At 47.0% G+C, this 21,132-nt stretch overlaps 1 protein-coding gene across 1 annotated transcript in view; it reads right to left on the bottom strand.

The window, feature by feature from the left end:
• KCNQ2 (potassium voltage-gated channel subfamily Q member 2) overlaps positions 1–21,132 on the bottom strand; it is a 77,556-nt gene that overhangs the window by 39,802 nt on the left and 16,622 nt on the right. Inside the window, exons 2-9 of the mRNA XM_075768644.1 lie at positions 12,912–13,002; positions 11,524–11,650; positions 10,182–10,357; positions 8,891–9,016; positions 6,473–6,583; positions 5,708–5,803; positions 4,906–5,000; positions 1,506–1,535 (exon numbers count right to left, since the gene is read on the bottom strand). Of these exons, the coding sequence (XP_075624759.1) occupies positions 1,506–1,535; positions 4,906–5,000; positions 5,708–5,803; positions 6,473–6,583; positions 8,891–9,016; positions 10,182–10,357; positions 11,524–11,650; positions 12,912–13,002 (852 nt within the window). The remainder of the gene's footprint in view (positions 1–1,505; positions 1,536–4,905; positions 5,001–5,707; positions 5,804–6,472; positions 6,584–8,890; positions 9,017–10,181; positions 10,358–11,523; positions 11,651–12,911; positions 13,003–21,132) is intronic.

Raw genomic sequence — 21,132 nt, 5'->3', positions numbered from 1 at the left:
GCCCCAGTATGAGCGATTAGGAAGCGGGTGACAAGGAGATGGATGCTGGAATAGGAAGGGGACATAAATGAGTCTCCATGCTGTGTTGGGGTTCCTATGAGGAACCAATTATTACCCCAACCATGACTTGATGTCTCCTGCCTAAGCTGTTTTTCTTAAGTGGCAAAATTTATGAAACTTATAAAATGTTTTATTATAAGAAATGGGATGGAAGCGGCACATTCTTACTTCACTTCCAGCAGCAGAAAAATGTCTGATTCTCAAAACAGGCTGTCGTGCAGGACAACAGGAAAATGCATTCATATTATACTTGCAATTCCTTGATGCGATTTGCTGTAAATTAACCAAAGTGGTAAGTGTGATTTACTAAGGCTGTAAAACTTGCATCTGTGAAAACTGGAACCAGGTTTGGAAGTCAGGCACTAAATCACATCAGCTCTAATGGCATTAATGCATCTAGTGAAGATTTAAACTGCTCTAAGAACAGAGCCCACAGTCTTGAAATGCAAGCCATTTATTCCCCATCTTAAAATATTGACTTGACTACACCTTCAGATGCCCACCTCATAAAATATGACTGTGATTTGAAAATCTGCTTTTTTCTGCAGAAACTGAGATAATATTATTTATAATAAACCTTACCCAGCTACATACAGGTTTTTTCATTTGGATTCATCGCAGAAGGCTAAGTCCCAGATTGAATAACTGGGGCTAATAATTGCTTGGCTCTAGGTCAGTCTTGGAAGAAGAAAACTGAAATGGAAAAGTCCTGCTGAGGTGGGACATCCCTTTTCCAAAAATCAGACTGGATTACTAGGGGAAATCCTGAATGATCATTTCAGTTTAGCATTCCAGATCTCCCTCCTCCAGACACTGTCCTCAAAAGCAGACATGGCCGCTGCTGTGGTTTTATTCTGTGCTACCACTGATGTGTCCCATGGTGCCATCACACCAGCAAATCCAGCAAACCTTAGTGTTACCTGGTGGGCACAGCTCCTACAGCATGAAGTGAGATAAATGGTACAATGAAAGGTGGGAAAAGAGGGCTGGAGAAAGGGGCTGGAGAAAGGGGAACACGCAGGAGTGATGTCAGAGAGAAAATGGAAGTATGAACAGGGAAGTTTTCTTGTTAAGCATTGTATGAATTGGAGGAGGTTGGTAAGACCATCAAGAAATCATCCTTTAAAAAGCAAGCGTATCAAGCGCTCTCCCATTCTCCTTACTTAAATCATCATTTTGGCCGACAGTTTCCCAACACTTGTGTGTACCAATAGCTAAAATGTACATGGAGGTGCATGGAATTAGTCTGTAGGCAGCAGGATGGGGAGTCTGGTTTGGGCTTTCACTCATTCCTTTGAAAAAACTGATCTTCAGAGGTTTCTTTTTTTTCTTTTTTTTTTCTTTCTTTCTTTTTTTTTTTAATTAAAGGCTTTGCATGTTACAGTCCCAAACGAAGAACAAGGAGTGACATGACACACAGTTTCAGAGCCACATGCACTTCATACCTGGAGGCACCGTACGTTTGCGTTTGCGTGCTTTTCAAGTGTTTTCACCAAAGAAAACCAAAGGGATAAGAGAAAGAAAAACAGGGGGGAAAGGTGGGGTGGAGGAAAGGGGAAAAGAAACAGAATAGAGAAAATTAGCATATGAACGAAGTGCATCCCCAGGAGCAGATGCGCTGTGACCAGGCTTACAGGTGAGCGTGGGCTGAGCTCGCTCCCACTGCAGCCGGCTCAGAAACCACTGCGGACCCGTGTCACCCTCGGGGACAGGCAGCTGGACCTTGCTCCGAAAGCAAATGGGCACCACAGAGTGGGGAAAGTGGGGGGGGCCTCAGAGAGACCTTAGGTGAGACATACACAGCCCTCGGTCCCATCAGCCAGGGATTTCTGGGCTAACTCGGGCATGATGTGCCAGTGGTGTTTTTTTTTTTTTAGCGAAGACCAATATATGAGCATAGATGAGATCGAGGCCTTGTTCTTACAAGTGACAATAAAGAGCAGATTTGTTTTCAGGAAATCCAATGGCTGATGCCTAACAGGTTATGATGTCCGGATGCACCAGCTACACGTGCATTACAAGCCCAAACCGTACCTGCACAGGAGCCTTGTGCATATTTCAAATTTGGTTCTACAACATTTTGAACTTAAAGATGAAATCTGAGATACTCTCAGAGGCCACCACGTTTTCCCCAAACAAGTGAGACTAGCTCTACTGCAGTGATTTGAGTGATGTTCTGGAGACACGTGAACTCCTCCAAGGCATGTGTAACAATTTTCTCATATCAGGTAGCCAGTCGTTTGGGAGATGCCTTGGGAAGACAGGCAAGCTCAAGTCACCGGGCTCCTGCTATGAGGAATAAGCAGCCCAACGTTCAGCAGAAAGGGTGCCAAGGTAGTGGTAACTGCAGATCATCACCCCCAGGCACCCACGAGGGAGACTGGGATATCATGTTCCTCCAACCCACTTCCTAACCACGCTGTGCGTGGCAGCCGCATGTCAGCAGCCATCGCCTTAACGCGGCGCTGGGCTTGACGTGCCGCTAAGGCTGCACCAGCGCAGGGCTGCCAGCACCCGCCAGCTGGCTTAGCAAAGTGGGCAGACGAGGATAGATGGACAGTGAGTGATGGAAGCTGCAGCCAGAACATAGAGTTACCCCCTTTTTTAAATTATTTTTATTTTTCAATTAATTTATCTGCATCCAAAATATACTCAAAAGAGGTTCAGTGATTTCTTGGAAAAAAAATCCAATTTGACTAAGAGCTGAATGCATCGGTGCACCCACAGCTCACTCTCCCAGGTGATGTTCACTTTGCCTGCGCACAAACAGGAGTTGGGATTTAAGAGTGAAGCTGGGAGAGCAGAGACCCGTGCCTAGGGAAGCCCAGGGTGACACTAGTGCTTGGGGCTGATGTTGGGAGCAGCACCCGCAGCATCAGCCAGCAAAACTGCTACAACCCTGCTACAACTTTGTTCTGTTTTTTATTCCAGATACCTGGGTTCTTCACTAAACTACATTTTTTGCACTTTCTGCTCCCCAAAGTTTTTATTTAGCCTCTTCTGGAGCTCTTTAGCTTAGTTTTCTTCCTGCATACTGGCTCCATGGGAAATACAGGTTTTAACAAGCAGATTAAGTAGCAGGTAATTACCTCAGTATGTCCTCATGCAAAAGGGTGTCACTGTATGTCTGGCTGCGCAGTAAGTTCAGTCTTTCAAAGAGCAGTAAAACCTGGCAAAGTCCACTGAAATCAGCCCCTGGCTTTCTGCATTTTGCAGTAGACTTTGGACCAGGATCTGGTTCTCATCCTCTCCAGTAGCTGATCTCAGCCAGTGCTGCAAATGCACAGCAAGAAGGTCAAAATACTGGGAGGGAGAGTTTCAATGGGTGGGTTTAATGCTATTGGAAAACAGGTTTTTTTCTGTTTTGTTGGGTTGCTGTTTTGGGGGGTTTTTTAAGCAAAATCTTGAAGTCAGTTCATAAATCTCTAGGGAAAAAGCAACCAATCAGACACACTGGGAATGAATTCAATGAAAACTTACTGACCACAACAACGTGACTTCCAATAGGTTTTTAAGATGGATTAACAGGCTGGCCGCTGCGTTTCAGATACAGGCTAATGCTTACCCTAGGAAATATATCCAGAATATCTGCCCAAGGGCTAAAAGGCACCAGTAACATGGGAAAACAGAAAGGGATTCACACCTGCAATGGCACAACTCAGAACTGGACCACAGCCCTGCTTGGGAGCAGGGAGATGGGGCACAGGGAGCCCCATCACACCCAACAAAACCCCACGAAGCAAAAAGAATATCTAACAAACACATCTGAGTCCTCTACAAACAAAGACATTTGGCTAGCCCCTAAAAACACACCAGAAAGGGATGCACGGCGCTGCCTGGGACGCAGTGCAGCGTGGAGTGGAAAATGAACAGCAGTGTCTTGCAGTTTAGCTTCTGGGGAAGCCTCCTCCTCGATGCCACCAACCCCGAGAGCAGCACAGGGGACGCAGTGCTTCCCCACGTCCCGGAGGGCAGCGAGGCATGGCGGGGGACTCTGTTCCCATCAACATGAGGCTCCAAGTCCCAAGAGGCTGTGAATCCCCACAGCCCTGCTATCAGCCCTGCTATAACTTGTGTCGTTTCAGCTACAAGAGCTGCCTGAATATGATGACGAGTTACCTCTCCTTAAAACAAGCCAGATGGATGCTGCTAAAACACAGCAGTGCTTTATCAGTGTCATCCGTCACGGCTCTGCTGTCCTTCCCTACTCGTGTCAACAGATCGTGATGGATAAATGAAATGCAAGAAATTGGAAAATGCTCACTGAATCCTGATTTGTTTTTCCTCTTCTTAGAGGAAATAAAAAAGGAAAGGAAAGGGGAACCCAGGGTAAATACACCTGGGGAGAGTGCCGGGCCAGTCAAGGGAGGGACAGAAGTTTGCTGAAAGGCAGAAGGACCATTAGAGACCAGCTGGAGTAGCAAGGAGAGCCCAAGCAAGGGCGCAAGGAGGGTGGCGTTTACCTACGATCCAGGGCAGCTCGGGAGGGAGGTCTTCACACCTGGGCACGGCAACTGTCACAACACAATGCAACTACCAGCAGGGGTGGAGAAATAAAGGTGAAAAGAAGAGCACGTACACACACAGACACAAAAAGAAAAAGAAAAGAAAAAAAATCAACAGGAAAATTAAAATCAAGTCAAAAATAAACACACAAAAAACAAAGCAAAAAACCTCCGAAAGAAAAAAAAAATCATATACCAGCCCTTACGAGCTCTTGAAATCAACTTTTTCAAATTAAAGAAAGTAAACAAAAAAATCTGTATATCCAGATAACAAAAATAACTATGGAGACAGTGGCATCACGAAGGTGGCAGTGGAAGAGGGAGGTGGAGGAGGAGGTACCTGTACATGGGGACTGTGACGGTGCGTTCGTAGTACTGCCAGGTGGAGTGCAGGTCCGTCCGGGACAGGTTGGTGGCATAAAATCTCCAAGCCGCCTGCAGAGGAGACACGGTGGGATGACGGACTCAGGCGCGGCCAGCACCACCCTCAGTTTTATAAATCCTGGCCAACACCGAGTCCTCCCTCTGTTTTCTGTGGGATGGGTCCAACATTTTGCCTTTTCCTTGATTTGATACATGACAAATTTGGCATGGCACCATGATGCTTCGACCACGTAAGCCCAGCTAAACGTGCTGTGGGTACCTGGCACTCGGTGCCAGGGTCAGGTCAGGTATCAAATGGGTGTTGTTGCACATTAGGGAGTCACAAAATTTGGGAGAGAGTGAGGAGCAGGGGAATGTCAAATGACTAATTTCAAATCACCAAGGCCAGCCTTCTGCACAGACATCTGTTATCGTGAATAAAATGCTCCCAATTGTAACTTTATATCAGTATAAATATTCTCTTTGAGGGGAAAAAAAAAAAGTTTGGTGAAAACAGACTGTCCTAATGCATTTGTCTTGCTGGGCTGGATTTCGTTCCTTTTCTCCCCCAGATTGCCTACCACATATGCTATTTTCCCATGGCTGGTTTCCTGGCATTTATTCCTAGACAAGACCAGTCACCAGCTGCTGTCTCGCACCTTACACACACAGCCCTATTTTTCACCTTCCTCCTGTCTTCTCCTCTACCTCTAAAAGTCTATTAAGACCTCCAAAATCGGGATGATGTAACCCCAAGGCTCCTTGGATGCAATCCTCACCTGAATCAGGCCCGCTGCTGGGTTTCGCCTCTTCTCAAAGTGTTTTTGTCGATGCTGCTCTTGAACCTTCAGAGCAAAACCCGAACCCAAGATGCCCTGGGGAAGAGAACAAAAATTTGCAGTTTAGCAGGATGTTAGCTAAGCTTTCACTTAAAAATTGCAGCCAACTTTCCCTCCAAAGGTTTGTTCTGGCTCATTTTTTGCTTCAAACGTACAGGGGGAGGAAGGAGGAGACTCCATGCGAGGCAGCCCTGGCAGACACGCTCCCTGTGAAGGGGCAGCAGACTTTGCTGGCGCTTACTGGAATTGCTGCTTTTAACAAACTACCTCCAGCTGGCTGATAAAACCAAAATAACCACACCGCGCTGCCATCCAGCAAATTATCCCCATAGGAGAAAATCAGATCCATGCAACACACTGAAACACGCTGTAAAAAGGACGGGGGTAATTTGCTGAAATGGCGTAATCACCCCTAGGAACAGCCCTTTGCATGAAAAAATGGTTTGGCTTTGTTTAGAGCCAAAGCTAGAGGTTCCATCCCATTCGCTCATACACATAGTGCCTGAGCTGTGGACATTCAGACAGGGTTTCCTCTCTTCTCCCCTCCCCCCCCCCCCTTTTTTTTGACTCAAAAAACCATGGAGCAATCACAGTCGGGAAGTCTCTGGTTGCATCACACCGCTGGATGATGCCACCAGCTCCAGGGGCCAGGGACAAAGCAGAGCTCAGCCCCCCTCCCAGCCAGCCACTGACGCCTCCGCTTACGGCAGGAAGGGCGAAGAAGGAGACACCGATGAGCGTGAACGTAGCCGCCAGCAGCCGCCCGTTCCAGGTCTGCGGGTACTTGTCCCCATAGCCGATGGTGGTGAGAGTAATCTGCAAGGAGGAGATCATCGCACAGACCTCGATCAGACAGACTTAAAACTAAAACGACAAGGGCAAAACTCCCGCAACACCGAAGAGGGACATGAGGGACCAAGTCGAGGTGCAGCTCGGGCACCCAGGAGGACCCCGGCTTCTTGGGATGGGCACCTCTGTGGGAAGCAGCAATGCCCCGACACCCAGCACAGCACTGCCACCCTCCCTACTCGACACACAGAGTTTTCACACCAGTCAGGAGCGTTTTCTTGCCGTTAGCTGACACAGAGAGAGCTGCCATCTGGTGCGGAGGCTTGCGGCAGCTCGGAGCCTCCCCCGGGAGACGGGGTTGCGCCTTCGGCAGGGGAAGCGAACCGGCACAGTTCCCCCAACTCCCTTTCGGCACCTCACGAAAGCAGGCAGGGCTATCTGCGTGCATAAAGAACTGATGCTGTTTATTCCTAATCTTCCCAGCAGCGCCTATTAGCTGGTCTCCCTTCCTCTTTAAAACCAGCACATTAGCTGGCCAGGATGAAGTATGGCTGCTTCGTACAATCTAATTTAGGGATGTTTTTCCCCTCCCCAGTATTATTGCAATGCACCAAGAGAGTGCTGGCAAGCTGCTGCACGTATTTTGGAAAAGAAGCCGAGAGATTTTTTGGGGACAAAGAATCTCCTGAACTCCAAACTGCAGGAAAAGATGCATTTTCCCACTTCAGTCCACAGACCTCACTAGTGGGAAATATTGGGTATCCCCCAAGGCTTCCGAGAGGGTCTGAAGAGCCTGGGACTGGCAGGGCAAGGCAGGGAGAGATGGTCTGATTAGGAACATCATCTTTGAGACTTCTGCCCAATGGACCCCAACAGTCCCTGTGCCAAGGGGAAAGTCGTCCCCATCCCGCAGCGTCCACAGACAGAGCTGGCCCCAGGGACAGGAGCTGACACCGTGCTGATGTGGCTTTGGAAACCTCACGCGTTAGAATAAAATCACTTTTACACAAATGGAAGTACGATCCCAAAGCGCTGTTTAATTGGACCCACTAAAAGCCCTATCAATTAGATGCCATTTTGACAAAGCGGTTAGAAAATGCATCTATATGGCTATTCCTTACTGAAACACAAAGTCAAAGTAATGCTCTCTCCATAATCACTGCAAAGTTGGTTTACAAGTTTTTGTAATTTAGATAGAACACTACAAGGATTGGAACCACTACGATCAGACCAAGGGATGAGTTTCTGAACCTGAAATTTGATTTATTTTGCCCATCTCTTAACATGTCTGTACTGGACCCAGGAGTTGGACAATGACAAAACCTATTTATTTTAATGAAGCTCAAATTTTACTCTGAGCTTCTCAGTGGCAAAACAGCCTGGTGCACCTCCATGTCCTGAAACAGGGAAGGGGTGATCCTTGGCCAAAGGTTCTCACAGCCTGGGGAGGAGGAGGGATAAATCTGCACATGGTTTTCCCGAGACTGAGCTCTAATCTGGGCTGTCACTTTTTCCTCATTGTTTATTTTCTAGTTATGTCAAATTGGGCTTTGTTTTTATTTTCTGTCATAACCAAGGGGCTTGAAAAGCAATTTAGTGCTTCTTTCCCTTTGTTGGAACAGAGGAGCTGCTTGATCAGCCGATTCCTCCCCAAGCCTGTTATTGGGATTTGATCAGATCTGGGATTTTCATTACATGCTTTGTAATCAAGGCCAAACTAGCGCCACAGTGTCAGAGCAGAACAACAATAATGCAAGAAGATTAGAACGTCATTAATTCTTTCTTTGTTAATCGGGTAATCCAATAATTCACATGCACACGCGCACACAGAGCAAACTACAAGTACTGCCCTTTCCTCCTTTGTCAGCAAAGATGTGAAAGAGGAGTGCTTTCAGCACTCAAGTCTTTCTAGTACTTAGGCCCTATTAATTTTATAAAATTTATTCCAGCATGTCTAACAGCACATTGCCTAAGTACGATTTTAAATAATTAAAAGGTGGCAATACCTGTCAAAATGATGATCAAAGCACCCCGTAGCATGGAGTCTTTTAATCTGACCTGCTTCTACTGTCACGATAGAGCTAAATCCCAAGACTGAGAGCATTTGAGTTCCCATTTTCCTTGCAGCTCCAGCTAATTCAAGAAATGTGATCCCTCCACATTTTCTACAAGCTTTATTTAAGAAAAAGAGCTAAATAGAGTAGCCCAAAGCCATTTAATAAAAATGTTAACTAAGCACTCCGTAAGTCGATTCCTCACGTAAGTGATAGGAGATGGAGGGTTAATGGACATTTTATTTTAACAACCAGCAGCTGTTCTAGGAAAATTACTTACCAGACCCCACCAGAGTGCATCTGCGTATGTATCAAAGTGCTCATTTTCTCCTTTCTCGGCCAAGTATACCAGGAAAGAGGCCAGAATGAGGCACAGGAAGCCAATATACCAGGCAGTAATCAGCTCCTGCAAGATCATTAAGGGACAGAAGAGAATAATTGCAATCCCGGTTTGCATCTCCAAAAGCTGAGTCGCTTGCGGTTGGCCTCAGGTCTGAACTGTTCCTGCATTTGTTTAGGCTTTGGGGCTTCGGTTGGAGATCAGTCCTGCCACTTTTTGAGATGGGACCACGTGCTAGTGGTGGCCCTGCCACGCACACAGGACAATCCCCATCCTGAAGACCCCATCATCTAAACACATACAGCAAATGGAGAAGGAAAGGGAGTGTTAATAGCTCCATTAACTCAAGATGTGGAACTGAGACTGAAATAAAAAGACCTATTTCCCCAGTCAACACAAGGAAGCGGGATTAAAACTGAAATGGGAACCCCCAAATCCCTGGGGACTCTGCTTAGGGCAGGTCCCCTCCTGGGGAGGAGCTACAAAGCTGGGGTCTGGATACAACACCCCAATTTCAGGGAAGTTTTAATTCCGAATTCACAGGAGTGATTGTTTTTGGATGAAGTTAATACAAGTATGGACAAAAGAGACACAAATTCCTTATGATTTTTACATAGGTCTGGATAAGCTGACTAAGTTTTTTGGGGGAAAAGTGCAGGAAAGAGGAAAAAATGTTAAATTCATAAATTTAAGCAGCAGGAAACAAAATAAAAATTATCAACAAACTCTTCCCAAACAGGAGAAGGGCCAAAGCGCCTTACACCAGGGATCGGTTCTGTGACTGGTCCGCGATCTCACGTTGGGAAGAGGAACTCGGCGCAATTAATCACGCCTGCGAGAGGCTGCTGCTCGGAGGGTGCACCTTCAGAAATGCATCCGCTGTGGAGCGTGCACCCTAGACAAAGAACTCACAGCAACACCTATGCTTAACGAGGCTGCTTGGCTAACCGCTAACTCTTTGAAATGAGCTGTGTCAGTGTGCAGGTGGTCACCGTGTGCAAGATATTCCCTGCAAACATCTAAACATCCCTCATTTCTCTCCGCTCCTGGTTGGAGGGCTCCATCGGACCTTGTGTCTCTGACTTTGCATTGCTCGCCGTGTTATCGTATGGTGTCTTTCCAACCTCCCCAGGCCTGGGAGATCTTTGGGGCAGAGAACTGAACCAAAGCGGTGTCTCTGGAGGGGGGAACACAAACAGCAACTCAACGTCCTTGCTTGGGGCTTGCTCACCTTACTGTGTGCGTAGACCACAGAGCCCAGGAGCTTCCAGGTGCCGCCCCGCCGGTCCATGCGGATCATGCGCAGGATCTGAAGGAACCGCAAACTCCTGAGCGCCGAGGTGGCAAAGACGTTCCCTTGGGACCCTGCTGCCAGCACGGCGATGGAAGCGATCAGCACCATGATGTCTGCGCGAACAGAGGGCATTGAAAGCTGAAGAAATGCTGCTGACCCACTACCAAGTGGGATGGCACTCCCACCACCACTGGCAGCAGAAGGCTGTGCATGAAAGGGGTCTTGTATCAGTTGTATCTTGTGCTGGAAGGACACAGCAGAAATCTTAACCTGGATGAAAGGAGCCACTACATACCTTATGGAAGCATCCTAGTTTCCTTCTCCACACTCATCCTTCCCATAGAAAATGTGTCAAATATGGCAAAGCCTGAATTCTGATGATAGCAGTGTTAACACTGCTAAACTGCACTAAATCTTTGCAAAATGCATGCCCTTTTTTAATCAGCCACAGCTGCCCGTTACACAGCGCTGTCCAGAGGTGTGAGCTCCCCGTCTAAATTGGGCATGAAAACCTAGAGGTCCACCATAGCAATCCAAAGGTGCTCACGAACAAAGAAAGGCCAAGAAAAAAATCCTTACTTTATATATTCAAAATTTAAGGATCCTGAAAACTGCCCTCTTCCCTGGTTTTCTATGCAAATTTTATCAGAGTGCTTTTCTGTGGAATAAGCTAAAATCCTTCATATGACCATTGCCAGCTCCCAGGCATTTGAAAGCAGGCTCCATAGCGAATGGCACGGCCTCTCTGCCCACTCCTTACCCCGTTAGAAATAACTGCTGTGCACAGATGGCCCCTTTCACAAGAGGATCGCCGAGTACTTTACAAACAAGAATTAATTAAGTCTCATAACTCCCTTGTGAGGCAGCTCATCAGCACCAGGGAAGGCAAAGTGAGACACAGAGAATTTCAATGACTTGTGAGTAATTCAGTGTCGAGGTTGGACACAGGATCGCAGGATCCCAGCTCCTATGCTCAGCGTCTCCTGGCTAAACCCCCTTTCTGTGGCTGCCGGCAGTTGTCAGCGATGCCTGGGGTACGCAGGGCAACGGGATGGCTCCCAGGTCTGCAGAAGACAGCACAGACCTCATGCAGAATAACAAAAAGCTTGTCCATGGATTAGGACTTTTGCCCTTGTGCTCTTCCCTTTCTCAAGGTGATCACGAAGCAGCTGAGGATCAACCCCCAAAAAGCATGCAAGAAACCGGAGCACCATGCAAGCAAGAGCTTGCAATGGCCATTTTGGTTAGGAAAAATCCCATGCAGGAAAGCAGGTCTTACCGATGACGCAGAAAGGCTTGCGAGCAAATTTTAACCTTCCCCTCCAGCCCCGGTATCGGCAGCAGCAGCCGGCCGCCCAGATCCTCACAAAGTATTCGACCCCAAACACCACGATGGTGACGATTTCCTGCGAGGGAGACAACGCTGTTAGTCGAGAAAGAAATGTGATGGGGAGCACGCTCCAGAATCAAATACAAAGCCATGACCTAAACTCTGCACACCTCAGAAAACATACTGCAGAGCTGTCTGCACCAGGATGGAGAGCCCAGGCTGGAAACATTGTCAGATCTTTGCTGTTGTGTCTTCCCTCCCTCACCCTCCCTGGGCTGGTGAGATGTTCTGCATATTGTAGCCTGTGAACTAGTTTTACACTTTCTGGTATTGTGTCGGTGTCTCCCATCACAGGACGGATTAGTACCTGTTTATCTCCCCACCATCAGTCTCCAGGACTTGACTAGGATAACACCAAGCAGCTCAGGGAAAACTAGAGATGGGAATAACCAGCTACTCCATCCTAGGACTCTTCACAGAGGATTTGAGTTTTTCCCTAGAAAACTGGACTGGTTGTCTCTGCGTGCTGGGCTATCTGGTGCTGAGGGATGGAGACACTTTATCCCTTGATGCCAAGCGAGGACGCCAATGCTGTGCGTCACAGTTCTTTCCATCGCCACCCGAATAAGCTGCGCACGCTCGTTTCCCTCCAATTCCTTTATTAGCGGCACTTGCCTCAGCTTCCTCATGTGCCAAACCTGACAAAGCCCTAATTAGTCTGCAGCACCTTTTGATGTCGATGTGGGGCAGGGACTGGGGAAGAGGAAGAAAGGCAATAGGAAAGGAGACGCGTGAACCCGGCAGCCCTGCGACGTGGCGGGGTGTGCAGCATCTCTGCTGGCTCTTGATGGCAGAAGCCACATTGTCAGTGCGAGGGATGCCGGGCTATTTAAGGAACAAAACTCTGCAGCTTGATGTCGGATCAAATAGTTGCAGGGATGTTCTAGTGTGGGAGAGGAGGCAGCTACGCGGGCTGCTCCCTACACACCGCATCTGCAGCTTTAAATATTGGGAGCTGTGGGACATCAAACTGCTTTTCAGTTGGGATCAGTCTTGCTACCGTGTTTTGCAATTGAAGATAAATGCGGAAAAAATAAAAAAGTTTAGGAAGAAGGGTTTAAAGGATCCTTAAAAATATTTTTAGTTTATTCCTGATACAGATTTCTCCTTTTCACATTTTTCCTATTTCTTACCTGTAGGTCCTAGTGGTTCCCTTCTCACAAGTGACACTTTAAATTCTTGCCCCAGTTAAACACCCCCAACTTCAGTATTTTGTGTGGTTTTGACTTTGTTTTAATGTCCCACTGATAGTTTCATTTGCACCCCCCCCCACTTACCAGAATGTAAAGGGCTCCTTCTGAGCTGTTCTGGTACTCATCGATGGTTGAAAAGACAGACAGCACCAGGCAGGAGAAAACTAGTAGAAAACTATGTAACATAAAATAAATAAAAATTAAAATAAAAAGAAAAAAAGAGAGAACACGTCAGTCTTCAGAGCAGGAATTTTTCACACTTCATCATACTAGTCCAGAGAGCATTTTTGGACATATTTCTCCAGGAGAATTTACTGTGCCGCTACTACAACACCACGTAAAAAGGGAAAGTGAAGTCCCTGTTTTTAGCTATGTGTGGATGGACCCAGTGGACTGTTCCCAGTTTGGCCAGTGTCAATCCAGCTCCCCTCCCAGCTGGCTGCTCTAATCACTTCTGACATTATTTCCCCAAGGAACTGTCAGCTCTCACTGCAACATGCTTTCAACAAGCGTGCAAACAAGCAGGGAAATTTATTAATGTGATAAGAGGTGACCAGACCGGCTGATGAGCGGGAGCGCAGGCTGACCACCAACCCAGAGAAAACTCCACTGATGTTCTGCTTATGCATTTGTACCCACAAAAGCTTACACAGGGTTGGGACTGCATTTCCCATCCTTGCCAGGGTAGGACATTTTTGGGTGAATTTAATGTTCCTTTCTTAGACAGGTACTCCAGATTAACTCCTCACTGCCTGGAAATGCTTGCAACTTTTTAGATTTGTTATAATATCGGTGGGAGGCGGATGGTTGTTACTCTGCTCTTCTGTGGCCAGACATGGGACACAGCAGGGGTTTGATCCAGTCCAAGGAACGTGATCTTGGTGCTGTTAGTACCTTAGGATGAAGCCAGAGACACCCTGCCATCAGGGAGGGAGCTGGGCTGGCCTCTCTGTCCCAGCCCTGCAGGGACACGAAGGAGCCCCAGCCAGCCAGGAGCTGGGGGGGACCCAGCTTCTATATCAGCTCTCTCAGTCTCTTATTTACCATGAAATAGGGGAGATTCTCAAAATCTCCTTACTATGCATCCAGGTCTCATTGACATCTACTGCCACGTGCTGTCCCAAGCGCAGCCTCAGGAGTGCCCCACCACCCCGTCATTCACATCTGTCCCCATCACAACTGCCCGCTCTGCGCTTTTTGTGACTGCTGGATGTACTCATGCAAAATCAAAGGAGCTTGACTCTCTTCTGACACTTGACGCCCGAGTCCGCAGTTACGGAGGCATCCTGGCATCAGCTCATGGATGGAGAAGGTGTCCACCAGCCCGCGATGCCCACTGCTTGCTCAAATGAAAGGAAGGAAATTAATTTACTAAAGATCGATTTACTGATACAATAAAGTAGGCCAGTGCAGGGAGAAACTAAAAGCTGCATTCTTTAAAAGCATTAAATAATTCATCTGTCTGGCTTTGTCTCACATTCCTACAAACTGCATATTGAATATTTATAAGGTACGGTTCAGCTGGTGGGTGCTGTTCCTTTTCATTGTATAAAGAAAAGGAGTTTCACACCACCAGGTCATGCTTGTGGCTTTGCAATGACCATTAATGTCACAGTAACAAGTAAAAATAGGGGTACTTGTACTATTTACTCGAACCACAGGCTGAAGCATCCCTGCTGGCTGGAGGTAAGGGACCTTCAGACCCATCTCAGCGAAGGCCGAGCTTTGCAAGCAGCAAGATGAATTCAGCGCAGACCAGATAAGGACAATTGTCTGATTTCTCACTGCAAATTTCCTCTTCTCACACCAGATCTGGTGCCCAGAGACTTGAAACAACCTCAAGAGAGTAAGAAAACATCCCTTGCAATCCCACTTGTGATGTTCCTTACTGTCTCCTCTGGGTCTCACTTCAAATGTTTTTTCTCCCCAAGTTGGTCTTTTAAAACCCGTGCCATAAAAATGCCAGGCACAACCTGCCCTGCAGCCAGATGGACTCTATCCATCCCTACCTCCTCCAGGTTGCCTGGGCCAAGCCCGGGGAGCTGGAGACGGGACCCCGCTGCTGCCCGCACCGTGCCAGGGGGGAGCAGAGCTCTGTACCGCTGGAGGGAAGGAGCTGCAACTGGGTCAGGCAGCTTCGCTCCCGAGGTGGCCCAGATTTTGCTGCAAACTTCTGTGTTGGAGCAAGAAACAAATGAATAATCAATGAAAGAAGAAAGAGCAGAGGAAAACAAAAAAGATAATGGAAAGGGATCAGGGGAAAAGATGATCCTACATTTTCTGATTAAAGAAGTAGAATGTGGGTTGTATTTTTATAACCAAACTTCACAATAAAATGCCTGGGCAGGTGCTGAAAGCAAAGTGCCAATATCAACACAGACTTGCACACCACGCTGGGGAAGGTGACCACCTTGGATGGATCCAGAATGAAGCCATGCTCAAACAATGAGTCCTGGCAGGCACAAACACCACGAGAAAGAGGAGTCCTGTATGTTAAGTTTGCCACTGGACATATATTGATGAGGCAGAAAAAAGAAAGGAAAAGAATCACTTTGAATCCCAAGGGTGGACTGAGCAAGCAGTGGTTATGTGGTGAGAGCCAGGGCAGGTCTGGGTGCTGCTGGGGCACTGGGACATCTGGGTGCTGTGGGACATCGGGGTGCTGCTTCTTCCCTTCCCCAGCACATCACTGCAGCCTCGTCCCCAGCCTCTCCATTCCCCTCATCTCCCCAGGCCCAGCTCCACGCTGCTGTAATTTTGGCTCTGCGCTCCCAAGGGCTCTCATTGCCAGGGATACCTGATGCAGATCACACTCGCAGGGCCAGCAGTAATTACAGCACTGCCGAGCATGGGAGGCAACGGGGAAGGTGCCAGCTTCCTCAGTGAAGCATGGGAGCTCCATGGCCAAATCCCACGTGGACCAAAATCTACCCCCTCCCTCTCAGTCCCGACGGGGACGTTCAGCCACTGGGTAAGGAACAGTCCTGCCAGCAATGGATGCAGACACTGGCTCATCACAGGGTGAGCTACACAAGCATCCCAAAATAGTTCCATGGTGATGCACAGCTGCTCTGCTTGACCCTGTGGTCCACAAACCTCTGGGAAGCTGTAAAAGGAGACTAATACAATGAAACCTTTCCGCAAGGAAACCGAATTCAGGGACTTTGGGTCTGTATGGCTCCTGAGGGGCTTCGAAGGATCTGTAGACCCCTCATGAATAGGAGGTGGAAGAAGCAAGCTCAGGTATGTCCACACCGGAGACGGTGTGTATCCTCTGAGCTCCCACGGAGGGAGGGCAGTGGGGAACACGAAGGTCGACTCTGCTTCAATTTCACCTAATCTACCCAGACAGCACAGGAAAGGGCTCCAGATAATAATGGATAGCTAGTGAAAGGGAAACAGGCCAATAAATAGTGTAGAGGTTGGGATGAATCTAATTTTTAAAGCTACATATCTAATCAAAGCAAATTATGTCTGCAGCCTGACTCTGGGTAATGTTAATGTGCAATAAGGAACGTTAATTATGTCTCGTCTAATGATTTTTACATTAAAGATGCCAATTCTGCTTAGAGCTTTGGAGAAGACAATATCCTCCTCCCAAGCAGACAGGAGCTGGGTCCTACACAATGCACCGCTGGAGCCAGCACCAGCCTCTCTCAAACCCAGGCCAGGATGCCAAAGGCAGCGTGTGGTTTTGGACCACTCTCTCTTCCACAGAGGAAGCTGGTTCCAGCCTCCTGGAGCCACTGGAGCAGGACACATCATGTCACTGCATCTTCTCACCCACCACTCATTCCAACCGGCACCCAGCACCTTTTGCTGTTCCAGCACCCCCCACATCTATTGCTCAGACCTTTAAGCTCAGCCAAGACTCAGCTGTGCAAATCTATCTGCTGCTAATACTAATAAATCCAAAGTCCTCCAAAGTCTGGCTTTACATCCAAAGGTTATGTTAACTTAAAACACCCATGCAAGCTTCTTATTACAATTTATAAATCCCAGCACAAAATCTGCATATCCAGATTTCATATCCACTGTGCTTCATGTTAGCAATAGAAAAAGAAATGACTGAACTCCCTCTCAGAAAAAAATACTTAAAATGACTTGAAACAGGAAAGATTGTCGTTTTCTTTTTTCCCTCAGTAAAAGCATATGACAGAATCATCATACAGCTTTTCAGGTTAATCATCTAATTTGCCTTCCAGAAGAAACCCCCTTGGAATCTACACAGCCATTTACATAAGAATTAAAAAAAAAAAAACAAACAAACCCACACCTTTAAATTTATTCCTGAAATACTTGTATTCAAATAACATTTGCTGACATGCAAAAACACTGGGCTTCCTCTGATGGAGCACCAATAATTAGCAACTGGATTCCTGGATGTGATGGAGATGGATACAATACAAGGAGGTGGCACAAGTGTGTAAAATAAGCCACTGTGCTTGTTACACGCTTTGCGGGCTTTCCCTGGAATTGGAAAAGGGAAATTATTGTTTATTTAATTGGAAAGAGCAAAGCTGGAAAGGAAGGATGTATTTTACTACAGGCATTTGAAAGCTGCACAATGGAAAACAACTTCAAACATTCAAAACACTTAAAAATTACTTTGGGGATGTAAACAAGGCATTGATAATTGTGCTAAAACAAAACCAAAATGCTTATGGGCAATCCATCTGTAATCCCAGCAATCCATTTGCTGTGGTCTTTGTAAAATGCTGGTGTTCAAGATCCTAAAACTTCAATGTAAATCAAAGGCCATGAAAATGCAGCAATGACAAAAAAACAAGGTGAAAGCACGTCCATACCGAAGAGAAACAGAGATTGCCAAATGCCTTTTAACACTCAGAGCGCCTCATAATCAGAACTATTTACAGCTCAGTTTAAATCTTTGGTGAATCAGAATCATAACACTGATACCACCGTGACTTTTCTAGGGGTCATTGTATTGCACCTACCCTTAGCTAGGAGCATCCATCATCTTTACTCATGTAAGCAATCCTGCTGTGATTTGCAACCCAGCTATTCATTTACAAGGCTAAACACAAGCCTAAATACCTCACTCTGGGTTTCCACATCGCTCAGGCTCAGCCAAAATCATCTCCCAAGGCGACTTCTGTCACTAGCAGAGCTGAAAATAGAAGCAGGGAGTCCTGCCTTTCAGTCCTGTGTCTTAATAAATGCTCTCCTTTCCAAAAATAGCTCCTGATGGTGTCTCATTCCCCACAGGTTCAGCCATGTCCAGCCCTGTCCTCTCACCTGAGATCTTGCTCCTCAGAGGAGCCTGGAGGCTCCCCGGCCACCCGTGTGAGTAGAAAACATCCTTTACAGGCAACACACAGGCTGGCCCCAAGGCAGGGATTCTCATGTTTATAAACTTTCTAATAAATCTTTAGCAAAGGCCTCTCTGGGACAATGTTAATACTCCTGTGCCTTCTCTGTGCACGGAGATGATGGCTGAACAGCCCCGATAAGAAGCACCCTGTCCATACAAAGCCATGAAGTGTACTAAGGATGGTGGTGTAAATGGAGAAATGGAGCATCTCCAGAGGACCAAAGCAGCACAGCAGAGGACTCTGCAGTGTGGACAGCAAGGTTGCATTAAACCACGCTCCATGGAATTAATTAGGATACAGAGAAGCAGGCCTTAGAGACTCCAAACCATGTTATAGCGGTGGCACTGGGATGGGAAGGAAAATGAAAGGGTTTGCTTTCCTGATCTGCCCTACTGCACCACCGCCACCTGCAAGCCCCCAGGACACATCCCTCGGCCCCTGTGCACAGATGCAGCAAACCTGCTCTCCTTGCTGTGTGACAGCAACGTGGCAAAAATGGGTTTTCCAGCAGGTCAGGCTTTCTGGGGTTTTCCCCAGACACGTGGCTGGGAGCGGGAGCATCGCTGGCTGAGCACAGCACCCTGCTCTGGGCTTCTGCTCCCCTCGCAGCTACTGAAACACGCCCGCACGTTTACATCCCAGGGAAGTAGGGAGGGATGAGATTTCCTTTGCATCAGGTTTTTGGGGAAGGTTGTTTTCTGGTTTATGGACAGATAAGCAGCATTCACAAATCCATCACAGCAGACGAAGGCCAAAGGAATAGGTGTCCATAGTTTTACTGTACGGGCACAAGTCATAAAACTCCTCTTCCTCTGCCTTCCCTCTATTTAGGCAGCACATTTCCCAGTTAGAAAAAGTGCAGGATATGGATTCACATATATTTTCTCCTTCCACACCCACTACTTTTGAAATCAGTTCCCACTCCAAGAGCTCCTCCAACCCTTCCCTCTTGTTTATAATGGAGTCATGGAGCGCAAATGGCATCATCCGCCCTGAGTAGCCAGAGCCCTGACCGGAACACATGAACTGCAGGAATTTGAGCAGAAATGAGTTTTGCATGACATATCTTGTTCCCAGCCTGGCAAAGGATTGTGTATCTCCACACTTACAAGCAACAGTGAGCTTAAGAGCTTTCCTGGACTGCAGCCTCAAAGAACAAAAGCTGAAAGGATGAGGAATGGAGATCAAGATCTGAACGTTTACAGTGGGAAAGGGGTTAAATTTAAGGAATCGGTTGTTTGTTTTACAGGCTGGCTCTAATCATTTAACTTACTCAACTCAGAGTAAAAGCCTTATTAATAATAATCACCGCATGCAAGGTTCTAGCTCAAATGTTCCTCTCTGTCCTCATCGAACATGAATCACTGGGAAATGCTTGTCTGTGTGCTCTCCTTGCAGTGTGCACACAGCCTCAGAGGAGCCAGATGTCTGGAGGAAAACCCAAAGTATTAATCAAGCCCATGCACCTGCCAGAAGGGTCATCTTCTGCTGCAATTCAGTGCTGCCAGGCTGAGGCTTTCTCCTAAAAACTTGGTGGGGAGAAGTATATTCATGCAGCTGCAGAAATGGTTCACGGGAGAATCCTAAAGACCACGGTGCAATTATGGTGCATTGGGAGGTAAGTTAAGAGTATAAAATATTGGACATTTAAGTAATTCTTAAAACATCTGCGCAGGCATTTGCTCAGAGCACGTTCATTGATTTTAATGTGAGGGAAAGTTGCTGTCTCATGCAATACCCATATTATTCAGATTGAAATCTGAGCACTGCTGCTGTTTCATCCCACAAGGTATTCCCCCAAAAAAGCCTCCGATTCCTCCCTACCTCTGAGAAATGATTACTAGTGAGTACAGGAATACAAGCCTTCCCCTAATCTAACCTTTATCTGCATATGAAGATCAAGTAATTTCTGTTTCTTAAAGACAAAGCCCTGCTTTTCTGCAACTCCTCGAGAAAAATAAATGAAATAAATTTAAGAAGCTCAGGGCTATGCTGCAGGGTTGGAGCATGCAGGAATGAGGAAATCTTCCTGCTAAGGTCAAGCTCCTTTGACTGACCTGGGAAGTCATTTGACCTAACTTAAGTGAGCTTTAAAACTGGGTTAAAAGCAAGATGTCCCTGTAAAATGTAATGCTGCATCTCATCTAAACATTCCTTGAGGGAATGCGATATACAAAAATAGGCTCTGGTCTAATTGCAGATAGGAAGATTGTCTCAAACTGTGCAGGGCTGGTTCCCGCTGCAGACAGGAATAGTAGCCGGTTTTTCAAACGTCTGTCCCAGAAGCAGCGATTCAGCTGGAGCCCGAGGTTTCCTGCCCACGAAGGACAAGCTCTGCCTGGCTGAGCTCCTTAAGCTTTGCTTCCCCATCTCTGACTTTGCACTAGTTTTATGGCACCAAGAATTACAGCACCTCTACAACGAGCATCCTCACTGAGAGCATCTGCAGGGAGTTGCCGACACAGAGGCGCGGCAGCTCTCATCAGCCTCATGAACCATCTCAGACCCACAGCTGGCAACTAAATGGCTCAAAATCCTTGTGTTGACTTGAAAAAAAAAAAAACAAAACTCACTTTCCCCTTGCCTCAGCCCATGGTTTATGCTTCTGTAAAGGTAGGAGCCCAGAGCTGTGCTCCCTCCCAGCTAACAGCGAAGGACAGCCGAGATTTCGGCAAGAGTCGAAGGCACGCAGATCCCCCAGCCATTTCCCAGGGTCCATCCCCAGCTTCGTGCCTCGATGATCAGAAGACAAGAATGTGGCTTCTCTGAGCCAGAGGCTAACGGATAACACCAAAGCGCAAAACACAAGCATTACCAAAGCACTGCTAGTTTCATTTGCTCATCAGTTTAATTAACTGAGTCTCAGGGAAAAGAAAGAAGTATTTGCAAACTGCCCATATAATATGTCTTAGAGTTGGTAATTTCACCATCTGTTTAATTTTACTTCTCTTGTCGCTGCTAGTGATTAG

The sequence above is a fragment of the Balearica regulorum genome, chromosome 16 (genome assembly GCF_011004875.1).
Source record: "Balearica regulorum gibbericeps isolate bBalReg1 chromosome 16, bBalReg1.pri, whole genome shotgun sequence".
NCBI lineage: Eukaryota > Metazoa > Chordata > Aves > Gruiformes > Gruidae > Balearica > Balearica regulorum.
Note: the sequence above shows the minus strand (reverse complement) of the source record. Positions and strands in the feature narration are given on the sequence as shown.